At 43.6% G+C, this 24,066-nt stretch overlaps 1 protein-coding gene across 5 annotated transcripts in view; it reads right to left on the bottom strand.

The window, feature by feature from the left end:
• The window catches only part of ARHGEF3 (Rho guanine nucleotide exchange factor 3), a 307,479-nt gene that overhangs the window by 35,681 nt on the left and 247,732 nt on the right, over window positions 1-24,066 (bottom strand). For 4 of the 5 annotated variants that reach the window (XM_082344797.1, XM_082344798.1, XM_082344796.1 and 1 more), the window contains one exon: window positions 5,063-5,170. In XM_082344797.1, the coding sequence (XP_082200923.1) occupies window positions 5,063-5,170 (108 nt within the window). Of the gene's footprint in view, window positions 1-5,062; window positions 5,171-6,058; window positions 10,517-24,066 lie in introns of those variants that run through there. The other variant, XM_082344800.1, reaches the window with a different exon arrangement.

Here is a 24,066-nt window from a genome sequence, read left to right as displayed (position 1 = left end):
CAAATACAGCCAATAAACTGATTGAATTATGTGAGTGTGTACTAAGAATAGCCTGGCCTTTTGATGTTCAGATAATCAATACAAATAGTTTTAAAATCTAGCCTTACTGTAAAAAAAAAAAACAATAGGACAAATGTCATAAAAAAAATTCAACACAGAGTTACTTAATAATATTAAAATATTTACAACCATTAATAGGAGACTGGTTATATAAAATAAATCACATCATGTTGGAATAATATATACTCAGTCCATTAAAATATTTTCCAAGAATAACTGTGATATAACACTTCCCTTAAGGCATAATAAAACTTTCATCCAGCTAAATGACAAAGGGAGGATGAAAATAAAAGAGATAAACAAGATACACCAGGTAAAATGCAAAAAAAAGAAAAGACAAAATAAAATCCAAGACAGAAAGCATTAAAAGAAATAAATAGAAATATTTAATTTTAATAAAAGGTACAATTCCCCCAAGAGAGTGTAACAATGATGAAGAGGAACCTTTATACACCTAACTGCGTAACTTGGAAATATGTGAGGCCAAGACCAATAGAGATACAAGAAAAACTGATCATCCACAGTCCGTGGGGGCCACGGGGGGAGATTTAAATCCAAAGGTAAACAGAAGACACAAAGATAAGGCTGGAAAGACTGTAACACCAAATTAGGTCCAGAGTGTGTAAGTTTCATAGATAGACCTAGAATAACACTGAAAGGAAGTTATAAAATATTAACAGGGGTTGTTTGGGAGTGGAATCTTTCTCTTTCCTCTTTTCTGTATTTTTCCGTAATGAACATACACTTTATAATGGAAAAGAAATACAGTTCATGTTCAAAGAGAACGCAGGGCTCAGTTACGGTGCAAGGAACCCGGCATCCCGTAGCACGTCCTGGACTCGGCCTAAACGAGTCCCCCAGCCGCACGGCCGTGGCGGGGAGGTGGACTCAGCGAGCGACCGGCCGAGGCAGCTCGCCTTCGTCACTCCACCTGAGGAGTGAGCACACGCCAGCCCCTTCCAGAGCTGGGCAGGCCAGTGAGGGGATTTATAGGCCCAGAGGGATCTAGACCTCTGTGCTCCCGTCTACCAGCAGCGCTAACCTCCCTGGTCACAAGCAGATGGAGCGCCGTGCAGTCGGCTCTCCCTCTCTGACCTCCACAAGTGCTGCCTTTGTGCTGAGGCCTGAGCCCCCAGTCCACAGGGGGCATGGGGGGCAGGGAGGCCACAGAGAACAAGTCCCGCAGTGTCTTGCTGAACTGCCGCTGCAAGGACCACTCACATTTGTGACTGGGCTCTTAAGCTTTTTGGAAGAGGCTGCCAGCCCCGCGCTCTCTCGATATCCTCCTGGGCTAACCTGTGGCCTCCAAGGAAGCCAGAGGAAGGACTGCTAAATGTTCTATTATTGATGAAAGCGTCATGTTTGGGCCTAACTCATCTCTCCTCCTATGATAAAAGGAACCCAACCTGAGAGACCTAACTGGATATCGCAGGGATGTGTACGCCTCTAAGGTGTCAGGAGCCAGGGACAAGGGATACTGCCACAGAGAAGCAACCTGCTCAATTACAGCAATGAGTTGTTTTGGGAAGTAGAAAAAAATAATACACACATATGGGTAAGGAATGAATGACTACCGAGAGGCTTGGGGCAGCGCTGTACTCCTTGTTTTCTGTTTCTCCCCTCTTAGAATGGGCATCAAGACCACCACAGGCAAAATGGGAAAGGATGTGAAGTTGGCCTACTGAGCACTCCTTTGGGGCCTCTCCCTCCCTCCCCCCGCCAATCCTCCCTGCTCCTCAGGCTATATTAACACCTATCCCGCTCCACCTGGGGAAGGAAGCAATAAAGTCAGGAGGCAATTATTGGGATGCTAGGACTGGAAATAATTCTGCAGAACTTGCACTGCATGTGCCAAGGTGACTTACAGGGAGATACATGGGGGCAAGACGGCATTCTCCGTGCTTCGCAGGTCATCCTGCAAACATGGCTGTCTAACTCTGCATACAACCTCAGGGACATATTTCCATTTGCTGACCACTCCCCCCACCAAGGACACACTCACAGCATAAAGACATTGTTCAAGTTCTCTCTATGTTCATGTGCATAACCATTATGAATAATTATTCTGTTTCTACCGGGTTGTTTCTGTCCAATAAATGGAACCTGGAGTTAGCTATTTATCGTATTTTAAACGAGTAAATAAAAAACTATTTTGCCAAAAAATTTTTTTGAGGTTTTAGAAACCAATTTCCACCTGTCAGATTTCCCCCCCTCACGTCTGGCCTTCTCATCTTTGCCTGGCCTCAGTCTGTTGGATTTCAGACATGGCTTGATTTCCTTCTGTCCCAGTTCTCTAGGTCAATGCAAATTTGCAAGGTGATCAAATATTTCCTGCAGTGTTCCCTGTGTGGGATCTGTGTAGGGCAGAAACAGGAGAAAAGAAATAAAAGTTGCCTGGGAAGCCAAAGGAAAGATTTTGAAGGTATGACAATGGAAGACCTTAAAGCATTGTGCTTTGAGTCGGGGCTGGGCTGTGGTGAGGAGGCATAGACAGTGCTCTCCCTGGACCCATGAGCATAAACACGGAGTCTACAGGCCAGGCAAGCTGATGGCAGTGAGCAAAGAGGCCAGGTGTTGGGAGGACAACTGGGAGAAGTGGGGACATTTGTAGATGACAGTTGGCTGGCTACTTAGGTACAGCTCATAAGTGCCATGTGGGAACACAGGCCCAGCACTGCTAGGCCTTCCAATTCCTCAAAAGAAGCCAGAAGTCCAGATTCTTACATGGACTGTTTTGATTTCTAAACGTTAGCTCAAAACAATGTGCAGCCAAACAAAACACAATCGAGGGCCAGATGTGGCCACAAAGTTGCCAGAAGGCAGCTCTATCCAGGATGTAAGCAACGTGAGGGCAGGAGTTAGAGCCTGGTGCACGATGAGGGCCCACTTAACTCTTGTGGAATGAGTGAGGGCCTTCTTGGGGCAGACGGTGGACTCTCCTCAGAGAGACAATGGGAAGAGATGGCTGGCAACACGGAGGTTGAAATAACTACGGTGAACTTGAGCCACAGCCACTGGGACGGGAAGGAAAGCATGAAATGGTAAGAGACAGGCTAAAGAATTTTCAAAAAGCAGAACTCAGCAAAAGACCAGATGTGCAGGGCTAGGGCAGTGATGATCTTCCAGTGGAAGCCTGTGATGAACTTGGCCAGAGGGCTTAGGGACTGGTCACTGGGGAGAGAAGGTAAACACACTTTTCTTCACTAGCTTCAAAGACCTTCATCTGGCTCCCCAAGACGACCTTATTGTTTTTCTCCTCCATTCTCCCACAAAGGGGATCAGGGGATAACCAGGGGCCCAGAGATTCCAGCACAGAGCCAAACCCATAGCTAATGAGACAATGAGGTGTTCATTCGGGAGAAATATTAGCAGAGTTAACAGAGGAATGGGCAGGGAGGGATCGGCACTGGTGAGGGACGGCACCTATAGGAGAGTGGGGAGAAGAGCTGGGGCTGTGCACAGTCACAGCACGTTGGCTGAATGGTGTGGCAACAAGGACCGGAGTGGGTGAGGGAGACTTCAAACAGTTCTCAAATCATAGATTTCACAGCATGGGACATAAACCTTGGGTGCTGGTCCACAATTTTTTTTTTTTTTTTTTTTTTAGAAACTCTTTTTTTTTTGGCCACACCACACGGCTTGTGGGATCTTAGTTCCCCAACCAGGGATTGAACCCATGCCCTTGGTAATGAAAGTGCAGAGTCCTAACCACTGCACTGCCGGGGAATTCCCTGGTCCACAATTTTCTTAATGACTCAGAAAGTCAAGATAAAAATACCGCTAAGCAAAAGTATTCAGGACATGTAAGAAACTGGCAGACTCAAGACTACTCCTCAGCTGAACAAGGTGAGACTTTTCATGGCATGACTTTCGTGGGTCTCAGTCTACAAGAGGATTTTTATGATTATCATATTGGGCCCAAGGCCTTAAGACAAATCTCAATTTTCACTTTAAAAGATAAACTTTATCAGGAGTTTACGAACAAGAACTACAAACCACCTGTTAACCAAAGAATTATTATAGTAGTTAATATTTACACCTTAGCTGGTTAGGAAGTTAGTGATTACTAACTACAGGCCAAGGCACTATGCTAAGTCCTTTAAATGCACTCTCCTGTAAATCTTTACCATGATTCTATAAAGGAGCTGGTAGCATCATCCCCCAATGTATCCATGAGGAATAAAAGCAAGACCTAGAGAGATATGAAGTTATCTGCCCAAGGTGACAAAGTTTTGAGTGACAGAGCCAAGGACAGAAGTGAGATTCTTCTACTCCGGGGCCCTTGTTCTCAGTCAGGGGTCAACAAACATCTTCTGTAAAGGGCCAAATAGTAAATATTTTTGGTGTTGTGGGCGATATGATCCCTTTCACAACTACTCAACTCTGCCTTTGTAGTGCAATGGCAGCTACAGAAAACACATCAACATTTAGGCATGCCCGTGTTCCAGCAAAACTTTAGTTATAGACCCCGAAATTTCAATTTCATATAATTTTCATGGGTCATGAAATATCATTCCTCTTTTATTTTTTTCCCAGCCATTTTTAAAAGTAAAAACCATTCTTAGCTCCAGGGCCATAAGAAATCAGGGGGTGGGCTGAGTTTTCTCCCACATGCTATAGTTTGCAGACACTGGTCTAAATCACTAGGCTCTCCTGCTCTCCAACTAACATCATGTGCTGGTTCCCTTGGGAGGCCCATAGATATTTTAGGACAAAACCTATGATAGCGCATCTGGATGGGGCACAGGACTGTGAAATACAATTGTGAGGAGCCCAACAGAGATGACTCCTCCAGTTACACCTTGAGGGACTCTGCCTGACACCAGTTTACAGCTTGAAAACATCTCTTTCTTCCTTTCAGTCCCCTCACTTGCTCTCTTCCGTTGAAATAAGCCTTGATTCATGTCAATCTGAAACCGGGGGAGGTTCTAGGTAGGACAGGGATGTCTCCTCCCACACAACGTGGTTTTCTGCAAACATGAGCCCACCGTGTCCTTCTTACCTGCAGGGTTTGGCTGAAGCGCTTTAACGGTGTGGCTTTCACGGGTGGGATGAGGTTTGCTAGGGATGTGACTCTGGAAAGAGGTTTGACTCGTTTATTACTAGGCTCCTGTAGGGTTAAAAAAAAAGGAAAGGAAAATGTCAAGGTCAATTACGAAGACAACATAACTCCACTATACAGTCATGTCCCACTCCACAAGCTGCTGGCTGCACACCGATCTGTGGAATGTAAACAGTGCTCTGTCTCACTCCAGCTGTGTGGAGGTGACCTGGCTGAGGAGCCAGGGAAGGAGAAATGGCAGAGGGATGTCAACAGAAGCAGCCTCTGAGTGGACAGCAAATGGGCAGGGATCTCTCCTTTCCCTTCACCCCAAATATATCTGCCAGCTTTTAAATCAGAGGCTTCTACTAAACAGCATCATTCTCTTCAACCCCTCCTGTAGGGAAAAGCTGCCTCAGATTTCCCATCCAATGACCTTGTCAGGAAGTTGTCTTTTGATGCTTCTGGTTTCATCTTTTTAAAAAACCTTTTCTCCAACTTACCTGAAGCCGCTCTCCAAATTTCTAATATGCAATGGCTTTTCTAAAGCACGAAAAATCCTTTTTTTTTTTTTTAAGTACACCAAATTAAAACAATATTGTTTAAAGAAGTTATTCTATTGCTAGGCTCTTAACAAAGCATCTTTGTATCTACAGTATATTTGAAATGCACATATTAATAGTTATAAATAACAACCAGACAGCAAAAGAAAATGTATAGAGAGAAAACCCTACCATGAGCATCAGTTTTTATACTATACATAGCCACAAGTTTTGAAAATCACTTCCACATAAAACGTGCAAATCTGCAAGTTACCCCAAACCAAGCTGATGGATGCGGGGAGCCTACCCATACCAATGACTCTGCAGATGAGAATTACATAAATAAAAACAACAGGCTGTGGAAAAGAGAGAGACGACAGACAAAACACTTTCCAAAGACAAAGAGAACAGTTACCCTTATCTTCCTAAGCTCCATCTGACCTGCAGGAGATGCTTGACAGCACATGAAGACACCAAATTTTAATGGAAAAAACCAAACTTGCCAATGGTTGTGGCAAAACTCAATCATTTCCAAAGGGAGCCTCAAGATGCTCATCTTTCTTTTTCAGCCATTGCCTTCAAAGTTTTGAGAGTTAAGCCAGAACTTCAGATTCTCCAGAATACCCCTGCAGGGTGTTTTGAACATAGTAGGTGCTTGGAAAAATCTTGCCTGAATTTGGAGTTCTGCCGAGAAACTCTCATGTCAGTTTATGCCCTTGCCAGCCTCAGAAATCAGAAGCATTCTCTGAAACAGACCCAACCTTTCTGGCATTCAAATAGAAAAATTAAAAGGCCTTTTAAAAAGCACAAAACAATTCCACAACATGGCCAGGAGTGACTTCATGATTTCTCGAAGCAAATACTTCCAAGACGGAGAATCAATCTGGGCTGCCGGGTACCTCTCCGGCCTCTTGGTATGCTGAGCTGAACAGACAGCAGGAAACTCTCCGAACACTGGGAAGGCTTAGTTCCAAAATGCAAAGGATGAATCTCTCAACATGAGAGACATCGCATTACAATTATTTAAATGCTGAAGAGAAAGATCCAATAGCCCTTCTGCTTCTAGGTGACAGCGCCCTTCAAGGATGCTCCCTGTCCAGTGCCTGGCTCCTGAGTATCTGTGCCCAGAGGAGGATTTTTAAAATATTTTTTTACGTCAGAGCTCCACTACCAGCGGGCATACTGAATACACACACACACACACACACACACACACACACACAGCCTCTTGAGCATCTCTTGAATGGCTCCTGCTTTGGCTGGAAATGCCAGAGTTGTGATATACCACCTTCGGTGGCACAAACTGCATTGCAGCAAGTGAGAAGATGGGGGATTTCCTAGGGGATCAGGACTTGGTCTCAGATAATCCTGCACGTACCTCAGAGCCCATTGACTCCTAGGTCTCTGTTTTATTAACGGCTAAATCTGCTAGGTCACATAGATTCTATATCAAACTAGGGAAGTTGAAGGGCAAACGCCAATTGGCTTCTCTTGCTTTAAAAAGGGGCAGGGAGCCCTGCATGCTTGGCAGGATGAGGGAAGATTCGGCTCTGTTCCACTTGCTGTGTCATCTTTTCTAAGGTTCTGCTGACTTTGCTGCCCATTTTACATGAGCCAGTCAGATGGGTGTTTTTCTGCACCGCTATAAGATGTATGCACAGTGCAAATGTTGGCCCCTCTGCAAGTTGTGTGCAGTGTTGCTACATGAGATTGTAATTAAAACTCCGTTCCTAAGGCTTTGCCCATTTGGAAGTAAACACTGGGCTGCTCTCTGGCAATCTGACATTTCCAAGTAACGAACAATCAAAACAGAAACCACTGCTGCATGATTTAGTGCTTGATGCAGCAAAGCAGGCAGGTGCAATTTCACAACCAGAACATTTACAGGTTATTGAATCTATAGAGGAGGCTTTATGCCTGACCCACATGAGTCAAATATAAATTATGGTGTTCTCCTTGAGGGCTTCAGTGAGAATAGGAGATTAAAAAAATTCTTGGCCTAATTTGATTTTTCTTTTCCATTTTACTCAGTATGTCTCGAGCTACATTTTACTGCTGTCTAAAAGGAGCCTCAGGGAAAATGTTTCCAGATTCTAGTTAAATAGCTCTACTGAGAACTAGCAAATGCAATAAGAGGGATGCTTTCAGGCTTTACAGAGAGATGACAGAACACAACCTGCAGAAGCTTCCTAATCCAACAACTCAGCTGCCAGACCAAGCTGGGCAAGGTCACTGCTAACCCCAGGAATGAAGTGTCCTGTTTCAAGTGCAGACACCACCCTCACTATGCAATTTTAAGACAGGGCAGGAGGACATCTCACTAAAGAGGTTAGAAAAAGAAAACAAAAAAGAAAAAGGCATTGAGTATTCTGTGTGGGCAGTATTTTCTGAATAACAATCTTTTTGCATGTTTTCCAGACCTTCCAGCTTTTTTTGTTTTTCTTGTCTTATTGCACTGGCTAGGACTACCCATATATTGTTGATTACAAGCTGAAATAGCAGGTACCATAGTCTAATTCCGAATTATAAAGTAATTATTATGAAGGTTTCATCATTAAGTATTGTATTTGCTGAAAGCATGGAAGAGACACCCTTTATCGAGTAGAAAAAGTTCCTTCTGTGCTAACTTTGCTGTGAATTTTTATCATGAATGAGTACTGACTTTTATCAAATATTTTCTCTTCATCTTTCCAGAGGACAAGGAATGGGAAAAAAGAAGGAAAAGGTGGGAAGAAGGGAAGGAGAGGATGAAGAAAGGTATAGAGGTCATATTTTTCATAAAGGAATTGATTCAGCAATTTTAAATATCTCTTGTGCTTGAATTACAAACAAAGGAGAATAAAGCACTCCATGTAATTTTATTTTTAATGTGAGATTTAATTAAATAGATTTTAATATTCCTTCCCTAGGGGATACAGTTCTTATCCTCTCCTTATTCTTCCCCCCAAAAGATAAAAACCAAAGCACATTATATGCAATGTAAGAAAATGCCTATCATATCAATATAATTTGGCACTATTTCTTATTCCTTAAAAAATAGTTCCATTCTAATAGATGTGGCATACAGGAAACCCTCACTCATTCTCCCTGCACTTCATTTTTGCAGCCAGAGTGGGGTTGGAGAGCAGTAGGAGAGTCTTTCACATCACGTCTGTAGCTTCCCTGAGACTCTGCTTTTACTGAGTCACAAACATGGCCCAGGAGGGGCCAGAAATGCAGCCATTAGTGCAGGACTGACTGCTCTATTGCAGGGCAGCACTGCTCTTGGATGCCCTACACCTGGCCAGGAGAAAGAGAGAGGTGAGGAACAACTGTGCTAGCAGATGCTTTTGCCCATGAGTTGATGGAATCATAAAAAAAAGTCTTTCAAATGTTTAGAAACACCAGGAAGCCTTATGCAGGGCTACATTTGTGTGACGGGAGATGTGCTGGGAACTGCACACCCAGGGGTCATGTGTCATCCAACAGTAACCCTCTAGGAGGCTTTCATCATCCTCATGTTAAACAGGAAGTTACGATCTCAGAGTGATGGAGAAGCTCTAGAATTATTACATAATAATAATGAGCTCATATTCATTGCAGGGACTCTTCTCTATGCTTTACAGATATTTACTAATTTATTCTCCTAACAGCCCTGCAAGGTAGCCACTATTGTGATCCTCATCTTAAAGATGGGGAAAGCTAAAAAAGGTGGCTAGGATTTAAACCTAGGCTAGGGAGGCTGGATCCAGAGCCCATGCCCTACTCCAGGGCTTGGCTAACTTTTTTGTAAGGGGCCAGATGGTTAAATATTTTAGGCTTTGAGGGCTGTCCAGCCTTTGTCACAACTACTCATCTCTACCATCAGCCATAAACAGTATGTAAATAAGTGAATGTGACTATGTTCCATTAAACCTTCATCTATAGACATTAAAATTCGAATTTCATATAATTTTCACATGTCACAAAATATTATTCTTCTTTTGCTTTTTTTCGACCTTTAACAAATACAGAAACCATTCTTGAGGGCTTGAGGCCTTTTTTTTTTCCCCTGCTCATTAGAAAAAGGAACATGAGTTTTGCTGGAGATCCCCCAATTTTCAATTAAGTATTTTGCTCAGTAGAGGACACTGTAGAAGATTCTAGAAAATTAATTTCCAAAATACTGTTTTCTGACAGCACCTGTACTATACTAGGCGACATTCAAAATGCTTAGATCCTGAGTTCCACTTCCAAGTACTACTGAGTCAAAAATAAGGGGTAGAAATCTGATTTTAAGATGGTATGGGGTCAAAATGCTCCATAATACAAAGATTTATTTCAATGGACAGAAAACAGTTTTGCGAATGTACTAGTGAATGCTGAACTGCAGCAGACAGGTGCCATCTGAGATTTTTACTTCAGTTGTTAGTGAGGACCTAGTGAGAAAGGATACTGAAGAGGCAGACATGACCTAGAATCAACAGTAATTAGAAGAAACCTGGTCCCACTACTGAATTTCAATAATTCTCAACTGATATAGGCCAGAATAGGGCAAGGTCCATGTGGCTGGGAAACTGAGAGCTGAGAGGGCTACCTTGAAACATTTATTAAAGACTCAGCAATCCCACTACTGGGCATAGACCCTGAGAAAACCAGAATTCAAAAAGAGTCATGTACCACAATGTTCATTGTAGCTCTATTTACAATAGCCAGGACATGGAAGGAACCTAAGTGTCCATCAACAGATGAATGGATAAAGAAGATGTGGCACATATATACAATGGAATATTACTCAGCCATAAAAAGAAATGAAACTGAGTTATTTGTAGTGAGGTGGATGGACCTAGAGTCTGTCATACAGAGTAAAGTAAGTCAGAAAGAGAAAAACAAACACCATATGCTAACACATATATATGGAATCTAAAAACAAACAAAAAAATGGTTATGAAGAACCTAGGGGCAAGACGGGAATAAAGATGCAGACCTACTAGAGAATGAACTTGAGGATACAGGGAGGGGGAAGGGTAAGCTGGGACAAAGTGAGAGAGTGGCATGGACATATATACACTACCAAACGTAAAATAGATAGCTAGTGGGAAGAAGCCGCATAGCACAGGGAGATCAGCTCGGTGCTTTGTGACCACCTAGAGGGGTGGGATAGGGAGGGTGGGAGGGAGGGAGATGCAAGAGGGAAGAGATATGGGGATATATGTATATGTATAACCGATTCACTTTGTTATAAAGCAGAAACTGACACACCATTGTAAAGCAATTATACTCTAATCAAGATGTTGAAAAAAAAAAGAAAAACAAACTTCTAGGTCACCACAAATATTCTCATGTTCTCACTTCCCTTGACACCTCCTACTGCCAAGGCCTTCCCACCCTTTCATTGTATTTTGTTGTCATATCACTATAGTTTCCTCCAATCGGTGACAGTTCCTCAGGCTTTTGTGACAATGATACTTTTGAAGAGCGCTGGTCAGTTATTTTGTAGTATATCTCTCAATTTAGACATGTCTGATGCTTTCTCATGATTGGATTCAGATTATGCATTTTTGGCAAGAATACAACAGAAGTGATGTGCCCTTCTTGGTACATCGTATCTGGGGGACATGATGTCACTGTATCTTATAACTGGTGACACTAACCTGGACGAGTTGGTCAAGGTGGTACAATGGGTTGAATTGTGTCCCCCACAAAAAGATATGTTGAAGTTCTACCCCCGAACCTGTGAAAGTGACCTTATTTGGAGATAGGATTTTGGCAGATGTAATCAGGTTAGGATGAGGTCATATTAGATTGCAGTGGGCCCTAAATGCAATCGTTGGTGTCCTTATAAAAAGGGAAATTTAGACAGAGACATACAGGGAGACAGCATATGATGATGGGGGCAGTGATTAGAGTGATGCGTCTACAAGCCAGAGAACACCAAAGATGGATGGCAAACACCAGAAGCTAGGAAGAGGCAACGAAGAATTCTCCTGCAGGTTTCAGAGGGAGCATGGCCCTACTGACACCTTGATTTTTGACTCTAGTTTGCAGAAGAGTAAGAAATAAATTTCTGTTGTTCTAAGCCTCCCCTCTTGTGGTACTTTGTTACAACAGCCCTACAGGAGGTATCTGCTGGATTTCTCCATTGTAAAGTTACTACTACTCCCTTTGTAATTAATACACATAAGTGGAAGAGATCCTTTGTGACTACGGGCATCCTCTGGAATTCAGCTCTGCAAGTGTTCACCCAGCATCTGCAAAGTGGGCTTCATTGAAGGGTACACGTGTCACCCTTGGGGGAATGTCTCCTGGCTTCACAGAGAGAACCAGAAGGTTGATCCAGGCAGAGCACCCAAGAGAGTAAGCCTTGGCTGGAGTGGGGCAGGTGAGGCGGTCAGCAGGCAGAGCACAGTGGAACACAGGGGCATGCAGGACACAGAGGCAGCAACGAGGAGTCCTTCACAGAGCTGTCTGAGCAAGAGGGGAGCAAAGAAGGGGAGCTTCTTTGGAGCCTGCAAGTGACTCTTCATCTTATTTTTTTGGAAATAGAAAAAGACAATAATGAAATAATTGTTCCTAACTCCAAAATTTCCATTAAAAATTTTTTTGTTTGTTTTCTTTTCCCTGGCACAGAGCTAACTGACCTGGTGTCATTTGTTACTAGAAGTTAAAAGGCAAATAATGAGGCCCAAATTCCAACGGAAACCTGGCTTCATTGATTAGGCCAAACGCATTTCAGAATTATTGGTTTCTAACCCACAAGGTGAGCAAAAGGTCTTCAAAAGTAGAACTATAATATCCCCCTAAAAATGCTTATAGGTGATTTCAACAAAGGTCCCACAGGCTTTGTGGACTCTGCCAAACCACCAGGAACAGCTCTGGGAAGAATTCCTGATACCTTCCTCCTGGCTAATCTCAAAGGTGGAGGCCACACCCTTGTGTTTATTTTCTCCAGCTGCAGGTTTGTTTGCCTTGCACTGTGCATCCAAGGGAGATTAGATTTCCTTTTTGATGAAATGGCCCAACTCTCTCTGCATCAGATGCTATAAGGAAAACGTCCTAATTTCCTTCTTTAAAAGAAAAAAATGCTTTTTGGGGGCTTTGTTTTGTTTTGTTTGTATTTTTGCTACTGGGGACTAAGGAGAGCCTGGATAAATAAAATCCACAGGACACTCTGACTTAGTTCAGTCTCATGGCCAAGCTGTAGACAGGGTGTTGGATTGTTGTGTTGAGGAGCTGACAATTTCTCCAGCCTCCCCTCATGGCAATGCTAAAAAGCATTGATGGAGACATCACAAAATGGTCTGGACAGATCCACAGATTAAACCATTGACTCTTGGGGCCGTAAAACTGAACACATTAAGGTTGGGGAGATGATCTTTATTCCATGTATATCAAGTCTGTTTTGGCTTGAGCCAGTCTGCGCCTATGGCCTCTGGCCAAGGTCAGCCTGTGAGGTGGTTGCTTTTAGGGGGCTGTTGCTTAGGGCAGGAGCATCAGAGGGGGATGCTGGACTAAGCTCAGACGCTGCTGGCATAAGCCTCTGAAAGTATGCTGAGTTCCAGCCCCAAACAGAGCTCCCATCAAATGCAAGTAAAAAAATGAGAAGAGAAAGAAATCACACTTTATGACAATTCATGTGGTCATCCTGGCTTCATTTCCTCCAGGCCTCCCCTGCTTCCTTCAAGTTCAAAGCACATGCTGGCAAAATACTATCGCTCTCTAATATTTGTATAAACTGAATGGCAAAATGAAGGAAATGTGAGTGTGGGGCGAGTTAGACGGATTTCATCCAGTTTACTCTGCTGGAGCAATTAATTTTACTACAAACTCTGAGAGGGCAAATGTTACTGGCATACCATTTTGTTTCTGAGGGAGCACCTCAAGCAAGTTATTATCTTTATTCCTCTCATTATCATTGACTGTTTGCTCCCACATTGGAAAAGTAGCCTGTTCTTCTCTGCCATGGGGATATTCATTTTTGCTGAATGGTGGTTTATGGGCCGAAAAACAAAAAACAAAACAAAACCTTGGAAAATAATTCAGTAAAATATGGGACTCTCCGAGAGCCGAGGTGGACAGCAGCCTAGGTTACGAACAAAATCTCTTAGCAGTGCCAGTAAAATAAAACAGAACCACTGTTTCAGACACTGTATTTTTGGCTAAGGTTTCACTCCTCAATTACTTTCAAAGTTATTCGTTTCAGTCAACATTATAAGGGTAAGTCAACATTTGTCCTGGCAGCAAGCCCAAATTTATTTTATTAGTCTGCTACTGGTTAAATTGGCCCATGATTAAAAATATCTAATAAATAGCCCTAAAATATTGGAGTTTAGTAGAAAACCACATTCACTTTCTCTTACACAGGATGTTACTATTACTTAACCTTGGGCAGAAGGAGAAATGCACACCCTCACCCCGATAAGTTCCTTTTAGCAAACGCTAGCCCATCGCCTGAAACTCATTCTGGTCATGCCCAGACATGGCACTACAGACCTTCAGAGAAAGAGGAAGCTAAATATTTAGCTCTCTCTGCGGTCTCTGGCTCCACATATGCTTTCTGATCATCAAGCAAAGCTCTTACTCTGTCAAGGAGAAAGGGCCAGATGCTCAGAGCTGAAGCGCTTTAACAGTTCGACCTCCTGGAAAAGTGTGAGAGCTGCCAGCAGACTCAAGCCTCTGTGGCCTTTACAGGGAAGCCAACCTTAGGCCCAGAAGATGTTTTCTCATGAGTAGAATCAGGTTATGTCTTTTTGCCAAGAATGCCACAGAAGAAATGTGCCCACAGCACGCCACACCCATCTCCAGGTCTGGAAAATGGGGTCAGAGCTGCACATTCCTGGGTGGGGGACGCCAAGAAGTCAGCCGGAGGTGGCAGTGGTGGCCTAATCACAGCCACAGGCCAAGAGGAAGGGCTCTGTAGTTCTGGGGTTTCGGGCAGTCATTTCCTATTGACTTCTTGGAAACCCTTGGGTGGGATATAAATTCTGTATTTGTTTATCTCTGTAAAAGGGATTCCCTGGCTTCCCCTTGGGCTGGGTTGGAGGGGTAGGGGGAGAAGAATGCACTGGGGATTCCACCTCTGCTTCAGGGTTTGGGAACTGGTGTGTACAGACCTCAAGGGCACTTTAAGGACATTTGCTGAGGCTTCCCTGGTGTTTAAGGATGAGCAGAAAGCCTCTGCTGAAAGTGACAAAGTTCTTATCACTCTGGCCCCTCAAATGTGTTGATTCTTTGCAAAGGATCTAAGGATAAAATATGAACCAACCTTTCTGGCCAGAGGACAGTGCCCTATGAACTGAATACCCTATGACCTTGGGCCAACGATATAACCTCCACAGGCTTGGTCTTATGCCCTGGGAAGTGAGGGTGGCTCTCCGACCCTCTCACAGGGTTGTTGGGAAGGTGACATGAGATCATGTGTGTAATGTGCTCGGTACAAGCCTGTCCCATAAGTTGTTGCCTGTAAATATCAAATTATTGCCTTGAAACTGTGATGTCCAAGGAGAGGTGTGATCTCCCCCCCGCCCCCCAGCCTGCTCTCATTCATTCCCTGCAGCACTGATTTTGCTCTGAGCCTCCCAGGGACAAAGCTGGTGCTCCATGTTACCTGCCACTATCTCACCAATGACATGCTCTGGCCACCGAGGACTCGGGCTGCTATGAGACCACATTTTGATTCTACATTCCTGCCTTCCCTTTCTTCCGGCAGTTTTATCATCTGTTTAGTCAAGCTCCAGCTGGATAGAGCAAAACTGGGAGTGGTTTGGCAAGATGCAAGGCTACGTCCAAGTTGAGAAAAACATCAACCGTGAAATCCTAAGATAAGAACCTGAGTGGTGGAAGTACACCCAAGTGGGTAGGTCTTGAGGTCTACATCGAACTCCTCCCACCCACCCCTCCCCACCCCACCTTGCTGAATTATGGGCTAAAAGAGCTGGTCTCCAATCTTGCCTGATCCCACTACTATCTGGGATTAGGCAATGATAGGAATTCTGGGTGTTCAAGCCATGTCAGAGGTGGAAGGTAGAATTTCTCCCAAAAATAACATGTTACTTTTGGCTTCCAGAAAGGACCATACACAGATCCACTGACATGTCCTCTCTCTTATCTACCTATCATCCTTTGAAGCTCAGCATTATCTTAGCTTCCCAGAAGAGGAAAAAGAGGTACAGAGATGGAAAAGGATGCACAGATCTCAATCTCAAAGGAAGGACAGCGTGTTCCAGCTGAATCTGAGATGATCAAACACGTTGCAGGCAAGCAAAGCTAACAGCTGGGTCTGCCATCTGACTGAAGACGAGGCTGAGACGAGGAATCCCACATTCAGCTGCTGGGTAAAACCTACAGGGACATCCGACCAAGGGCACCAGGTCTTCAGGAAAAGAACACGGACCCCCTCCTCTTTCTGTTCTCGACGAGAACAATGATTTTCAGCAGTCAAGCCTTGCAGAGATGTGACTTCCAGAGAGAAACAGAAAATACATTTGCTGAGCTCCCTGGTAACCCCAGCTGTCCCTCCTAGCACGATTTATCCTTTCAAATCATTTGATCCACGTGCATCCTCAGCAGCACACGCCTCCACTGAGAATCAGGGAACACTGCACTTGGGTGTTTTAGAACAGTCTGCTCTCGACTGGGAACAGAATACACTGAAACCTGATTATTCAAAATGGAAAAAGCTACCAGTCACACAGCCACAAGGGACTGACTGAATTGGGAATAAAATAAAATATTTTAAAACCTTCCTGCTTTGGCTTTCAGCTGACATCTTACCACCCACTAAGCGATGGTTTGCAGAAAAATAAGGTACAAAGCATGCTGTTCAGGAAACTGTGAGGTAGGTAATCTACAATGGATGCATACGGCCTTGCTGTTGCCCCGCACACCACAGCTGAGCAGATGAATAGCTTCAAAATGTTACTCCTTGGGAAGTGTGTGTGTGTGTTTGTGTGTGTGTTCGTGCACATGCAGAACACAAGACTGAACTTTAAGACAGTTTTCATTCTGTAGCACATTTTTAATGACAGGAATTTAAAAATGCCCACTAACAATGGATTTTTCCAAAGGCTCATAACAAACCCTGGCTCTCACTGCTGTACACTTGCAACCTTGAAACATAGTGATTATGTGTTATTTCTAACTCTCAGCAATTAATATGCAACCAGATGTATCATTATCTACAGTCTATTAAAATTCAGAAGCCTGTGCATTTGAAAAAGAATGTATTGCGCTGACAAAGGAGGCAGAAGCCTCAGAGACCCAGCTTTCTCCCCACATCACACGCAGTTCATTTCAATTACAAAGACACAAGAGGGAAAATGAATAAACAATGGCAGTTGACTTAAAAGAAGTAAATACAAACCTGTGATTTGGTTGTTTGGTTTTGCCACTGGAGACTCAGTGGTAAGGGCTGCCAATAAAAGTTTCCAGGAAAGACAAAGGCAGTTTTGTGGTAAAAGAAAAATGTTCTTTATTCCTGAAGTAAAGTGTTCCTGTGGCAGAAGGGGGCAAAGTTCCCATGAGTTTTCCAGCACGGGCCAGCTATAGAGGGAAGGGCTCCTTTGGGAGACTACTGAGGGTCTAACCTGACAAACATTTCCCCAAATCCCGAAGCACCCCCAGGGATGGGGGGAGGCTCATTTACCAGCCAGGCGCTCCCTCCTTCTGCCCCACCATTTAGGAGTCGGGCTCTGGGTCGCTCCTGAATTTACAAAGCAGGGCTGTGCAGAGGGGTGGCAAGGGGCCGCCTGGCCCTACAAAGCCTCCAGAATTGCTACTAAATAAACTACATGCTGCCAGGGCCCCAACCTACGCACAGATTCTAGCAATTTTCTACAAACAGAGAAGTCGGTCATCCCACACCTGACCCAGGTGTAATTCTTCTCTTCCCATTTTGTCAAGAAGAGAAGGAGGGGAACGGAGTGGGGGGATTGCAAATGGGTAAAGGGGGTGAGCTGTATGGTGATGGATGGAAATGAAACTTTTGTTGGTGAGTATACAGAAGTCAAATAGTGTATACAGAAGTCAAAATATAATGTTGTACACATGAAACTTATATAATGTTGTAAACCAATGTTACCTCAATTAAAAAAAAAGATATCTGAGGATTAAACTAATGAAAACAACAATAAAAATTTTTTTTAAAAATAGAAGAGGGGCTTCCCTGGTGGCGCAGTGGTTGAGAATCTGCCTGCCAATGCAGGGGACACGGGTTCGAGCCCTGGTCTGGGAAGATCCCACATGCGGCGGAGCGACTAGGCCCGTGAGCCACAATTGCTGAGCCTGCGCGTCTGGAGCCTGTGCTCCGCAACAAGAGAGGCCGTGACAGTGAGAGGCCTGTGCACCGCGATGAAGAGTGGCCTCCGCTTGCTGCAACTAGAGAAAGCCCTCACACAGAAACGAAGACCCAACACAGCCATAAATAAATAAATAAATAAATAAATAATTTTAAAAAAAATAGAAGAGAAGGAAGCACTATGTAGACAATGAGGGACCCCTGGCTGGGGAGGAGGAGGTACCAAGAGCCATGGGGTCACCTGGTGCCAGATGCTGGCACACACATACACTCGCTCATCTATTCCACATAGCAATCCCATCACCCCATTTTATAGAAGAGGAAGCAGGCGTTTAGAGAAGTGAGGTGACTTGTCCCAAGTCATACCCGGTAGTTAATTGGCAGAGCTGAAATTCAAATTCAACTCTATCTGACTCGAAAGCTTTCCCGGCAACCCCCATACCGGCTTCCCTGGATACACAACTTCCTTTTACAGTAACAACATAACAGTAATAATATTGAGGGCAATTTTGAGCCAGGCTGTGCCAAAGTGTGTTCTATGCATGATTTCCTTGCTTGCTATTAAGTCAGTACTATTAATATACCCATTTCACAAAGCAGACAACTGAAGCTCAGAGGGGTTAAGAGCTTTGCCTGAGGTCACAGAGCTGGCAGTGAGTGGTGGAGCCAGGACTGAGCACAAGGCTGCTAGACTACAAGGCCTGGGTTCTTAACCACAGCACTGCTCATTTCCTAAGCCAGGTGAGGGGAGCCCTGAAGAAATCAAAGACTGTAGAGGCAGAAGAGACTGATGGAGGGAGTGAAAAAGTAGGAGCTGTTGGTTTGACATTCAAGCCCTGTCATTCTGGAATCAGCAGCCCCTCTGGGGTGCTCCCCCAGCATCTTAGGGTGCCCAGCCAGGCACACAGGCGCCATGCTAGTGTTAAGGGCAGGCCTGGGGACTGGTGTGTTAGCATCCAGCACCAGGGGGTTCATTGGATGACCCCCTCCCAGTCTGCCAAACTCCCCCAGTGAGGTTGCCAATTCACCACCCAGCTTTCTGCTGATTGACAATCACTGCCTGTACTTTAATGTTGTGAATGACCTCACCAAACTCAAGGAAAAGTTCCTTGAGGGTCAAAAGCATGCCTTTCTCTTCTTTAAATCCAGAAAAAAAAAAAAGAAAAAGCTAGGTAGAGTCTGGTCTTCACAAATATTTACTGACAAGCAAAGAGCACTGGGAGTCATTTTTAGTTGTCCAACTCTTCAGCAACTTGTATCCCTCATGCTATGGAGTTTCCCCACATTCCTAACAAAGGACCTATTTATAATTAAAGTGTGCTGCTAATGAGTAGGGCGTGAAGAGCTCCTAAAGCAACCTAATCCTCCTCACCTTCCCTGGGTCTGAGTCTGCGGTTGGAACGTGGGTACGGTTCCCGATGATCTGTGTCAGGTGGGAGCTGGCCTTGAGGATGATGACACACACTCATCTCCCATGAGCAGGGAGCCTCTCTACCCAGAGCTCACACCCCACCCGCTATGGGACAGTCATTATGCGAACACTAGAAAACCACACTAAATTTTTTCATCCTACCTGGCAGGAATAAACGTGAAGCTTGCCAGTGTGCTTGGAACATCTTGTTTTTCAAAAAAATAATGCCCAGTGCCAACTCGGATCCCTGGAAACTGGGTGGGTGTTTCCTAAAAGGAAGGGGTGACCTTGCAGCAGACCACTGGACAGGGATGTCCGTCCACAGCTTCCACTCAACTGATGGACACGCACAACAGATGCTGCTGAGGCTAACGGTTTGTGGAGCATTTGCTCTGTGGAAGCCTTCTGCGTGCCCATTGCATCTTCACAATTCCCTTGGAAGTTCTCATTTTACACATGAGGAAACTGAGGCTCAAAGGATGAGTCACTGGTCCAAGGTCTCTTGGCTCACAAGGGGCCAAGTTTGGGATTCAAACTCAGCTCAGTCTGACCCTTAAATCCAAGTTTTTAATCACTATACTCACTCTATGGCTGCCCCAAATTAAAATGCAATCTTGTTCAATCCTTCCCTCAGGGTGAAGGGGAAAAGGAGGAAGGGTTAAATGATTTCAGCTGGAATTTTGGAACTTTAATGTTTTGAAAAGAAAAAAAGATTTTTGTTCTTAGAACAGAAATCCAGTTTTATTTTTTTTAATTGGCTAACAACTTTTCCATAATAGTATTCTACGTCACATTAAAGCCAGTTTTTATCTATTTAAAAATCTTAATACCTGAAATCTGGGTCCTATGCTCAAAGCTCAAATTTCTGGTCTGTAAGTGGCTGTGGCCAAACCTGGAAATTTTTGTTGCAGAGTGCTAACCCTGGAAAGGCCTCAGAACATGCCTAATGCACTGCTTCCAAACTCTCGGTACCATCACGCCAATCTTTTGCTCTGTGTACATATCCTCTGAGCTATTACATAATGTTTCCTTAAATTACTCATTTTTTACTTAAGAAAACTTATTGCAAAAATAAACTCTATCACTGCCTTAAACAGAAAATCACTATCACCTGCCATAAATAGAAACTACCTTTAAAAAAATGAACCCTATTGTTAAATTTTTGTTAGAGACTCTGGCCTGCCTGAGGCCTGTGCTTTGTTAAAAAGGGAAATTAGCAAGTGATAGAGAGGCATTAAAGACACACTAGCTCCAAACTGAGACTTTCTCCTTGACATAATGAGAAGGATCAGAAGAGAATTGGAAAGGGAAAGTGATTCGAAATTATTTTGTGTCTTGTTTCCGTGTCACCTTGTCCTGTATCATTTGAGCTACCACAAGTGGTAAGAAACCCATCTTCTGGGAAATAAAGATCTAACCCAGTCCACTCATTCAGAAACAAAGACGCTGAGGTTCCAAGAAGCTGAGCTTATTTGCGCCCTGTCCCCAGTTAGTAGTGAAACTCTTGTAAGAACCAGCTTAGAAACAGTTGCTGCTAAAGAAATTCAGATGAGCATTTAGGAGTCTTCCAAAGCAAAGATTTCCTGATGTTGAGCCAGAACAAAGGCTCGCTCTTCTAAACTGTTAAAGCCTGGGAATAAAACATTCAGAGACTAACGAGAGAAAACCAGGTGTCTTTTCTGATGCTGTCTCCTTCAAAGTTCTCCGAAAAGTCTCCACCAAACAGCTGAGGCGGAAGGCAAGGACTCTTCACTGTGCGTCTGTGGTTGACACTTAAGCTACCACCAATTTTTTCCTCTTAAGTCTATTTCCTTCTTCACAGTAGTGTCAGACCCCTTCTGCAAGACCACACCAATCACTAATCACCAACCAGCAAGGGGGATGGCTGACGAGCTGTGAGAAAATGAACCAAAACTGCCAAAACCTAACAGGATACAGATGGGCCACCCACCCCCCACCCCCGTGAAGTCAAAAATAAGAACACTCATCTTCACCAGTGATCTTTAATTATCTTCTCTGTATTTGCCTGGGGTCATTCTTGACATGCTTGTGTCACTTGGGGGTTATGGAATGTTAGCATTTCAACATAAGATAACACACTTGAGGAGGGAGCTTGCACTGGCCTTGTGTCAGGACCAGAAAGCACAGAGGGAAACCTTATCACTTGGTCCCCTTGGCCATCAGGCCCAACTCCATCTCTCTCTACCCACTGGCTGGTTCCCTTTTCCCTTCTGCAGCTTCTTCCTCCAGCAAGACTCCAAACTTCCAAATCTGACAATGTATAACACCTGATAAACATTTAACTTTATTTTTTTCGAAGTCCTGACATAGGCTCTCCGTTTTATTTAATTCAGTCAGGTTGCCAATTCTAGTGGTATCTATGGAAACAGTACCCTGGGGGAAATGCTCTATTTGTTTTTACCGTTTAATTATCACCTCTGGTGCAAATTACATCTGCAGAGCTCAGAAAGACATCATTTTAAGGGATGTCATCTACATGTACAGAAGTTTGTGTCTATCCATCCTTCGTGGGCTTTCTGTTTATTCTAACAGGGATCTCACATCAAATATAAAGTAAGACTATAAAGTAAGACCTTGCACTTGGATCTGCAGGAGTGCAGGCCAAGGGAAGGGTCCACTAGTCCATTAGCCCCCAGGTGAGGTCACTGCATGCAGTGTTCAGGCTAAGTTTAATGGGGTTCACTTTGAACACTCCCAAAATAGTGCTGCTTACAACCAACCTCACTCAGGAACACGGCTGGCTTGAGCCAATATTCTGGTGTGCCAAGAGGTCAAGGCTAGTCAAGGAGGGACCAACATTTCGGCCCTGTCTCCTAATCTCTCTGAATCTCTGTTTCCTCAGTTGACAGACAAAGAGGACAGTCCTTGCCTTGCACAGGTCCCTAAGCTGTGCAAGAGTCAAAGGAGAGAATGCATGTGAAAATAATTGATTGTTATTTGAACACTGAGTGGCATTGCTATAGTGATCACAATGACGAAGGGGGATGCTCTGATTGAAGCATCCCTTCCCCCACTTCTCTAGATCCCATGTGCATACATATACATTTAAATTGGTTACATCACGTATATAATTATGCTCAACTTTCCGCCTCTTTATTTTTCCCAGGAACATTAGGGTATTTCTGTTTGCTAGTGTGTAACGGCTCAAATGATGTCATTGACCCCTGGGCCAGAGGCCACGGTACATGGAGCCACTCCCTCATTATAGGTCAGAGAGGTTGTTGGCTCTTCTGGCTGTTATAAGAAAGTAGGAAAGGACGCTAGATTGGAATCAGACAATCAGACTTCAAGCTTTTAGCTCTGCCATTCCCGGCTGTGTGATCCTGGGAAAATCACTGAACCTCTCTGACTCCTGGTATCCTTATCTTTAAAATGAGGATAATTATACTCAGGTGAGGCAAAGAATATAAAAGTACTTTGAAACCTATAAAATGTATAAACATAAAACATAAACATTATTGCAACAACTTTGGACACATAGCTTTATTCCCTCAAGACCTGGAATACTGGGTGCGAAGATTTGAACCATTTTTGTCTTTTAATATACACTGACAAGTCCCCTCATTTCACGCAGAAGTAATTATTTCTCTTCAACATCCCCAGCTTTGGGTTTTATCATGCCTTTAAAATACTTGTGACATCAATTAGGTATGAAATATCATCTTACAATTATTTGCCTTTTCCATTTCTATAATTTCTATTAGACTGAACTTTTAAAACAATGTTACTTTCATTGTTCCTTGTGTGTGAACTGCCTATTATTGTCTTTTTGCCCACTTGTCAATGAACATCTTGGAGTGTTCTTTTATATCAGTATAAATTATTCATATGACAAAGATTAATCTTTAGTCTGTCACCTCTATTTCAAAAATTTTTTCAATGTATTAGTCTACTTCTCTTGTCTAAGGAAGCACGTTAAACATAAAAGAAATCTCGTTTGTTGATACAGCATCATACAGTGTCTTTACGCTGATCAACACTCAAGAGGACACTGAGGATGTCTGATGGAAATAAGCAAGAAAGAGAAAGAGACTGGACATTATGTCCCATTTGGAAAAGTTAGAGGAACCAGGACGTCTAGCCAGGAGAAGACAAGCACCTGGTGGAAGAGTGTGGTGTGAGTGCATGCGTGTGCACGTGCAAGCACACACGTATGGAGTAGGAGTAGACGGTAGGGAGAGAGTTTTCAAATACTCAAGGAGATAACACATGAGGAAGTGTCATTGTATAATATTCAGCTTGAGAAAGCAACGTTACAATTAAGAAAGGATTTTCTCATGATCTACACTGAACGAGGATGGAATGTACAGCCTTAGAAGGTTCCTGGAAGTGTTTAAGCTGAGCTCAAATGGATCCAGCAGTGGACAAGAACTGGGCTTCATGTTCTCAATACGCCTTTCCCACTCAGGTTCTCTAATGCAATGACCCTGGGTCATTTCCTGGAGGCTAGTTTTGTTTGTTTGTTTCATAAATCCCCGGAAAAAAGTCTGTTTTGCTACTCCTTTCCTCCTCATCTTAAAAGCCAGAAAAAGAAAAAAAAAAAAAAAAAAAGTCTAGTGAACTTACTGTTAAGGTTTCTGGTTCAGCTCCAATTAATTTACTAATAATCAGCTGCCTTCTTGCAAAAGGGCACAATGGCCCAAACACAGAAGGTCCAGGCACAAGTGTTTCCAGACTTAAAAAGACCCACTCCTTTTCCAGCCAAAGGTTTGGAAGCCTTTCTTGATTAATTTGTGCC

Source organism: Balaenoptera borealis, assembly GCF_965194805.1.
Source record: "Balaenoptera borealis genome assembly, chromosome: 12".
NCBI lineage: Eukaryota > Metazoa > Chordata > Mammalia > Artiodactyla > Balaenopteridae > Balaenoptera > Balaenoptera borealis.
The sequence above is the reverse complement of the archived record's forward strand: the minus strand, read 5'-3'. Positions and strand labels throughout refer to the sequence as shown.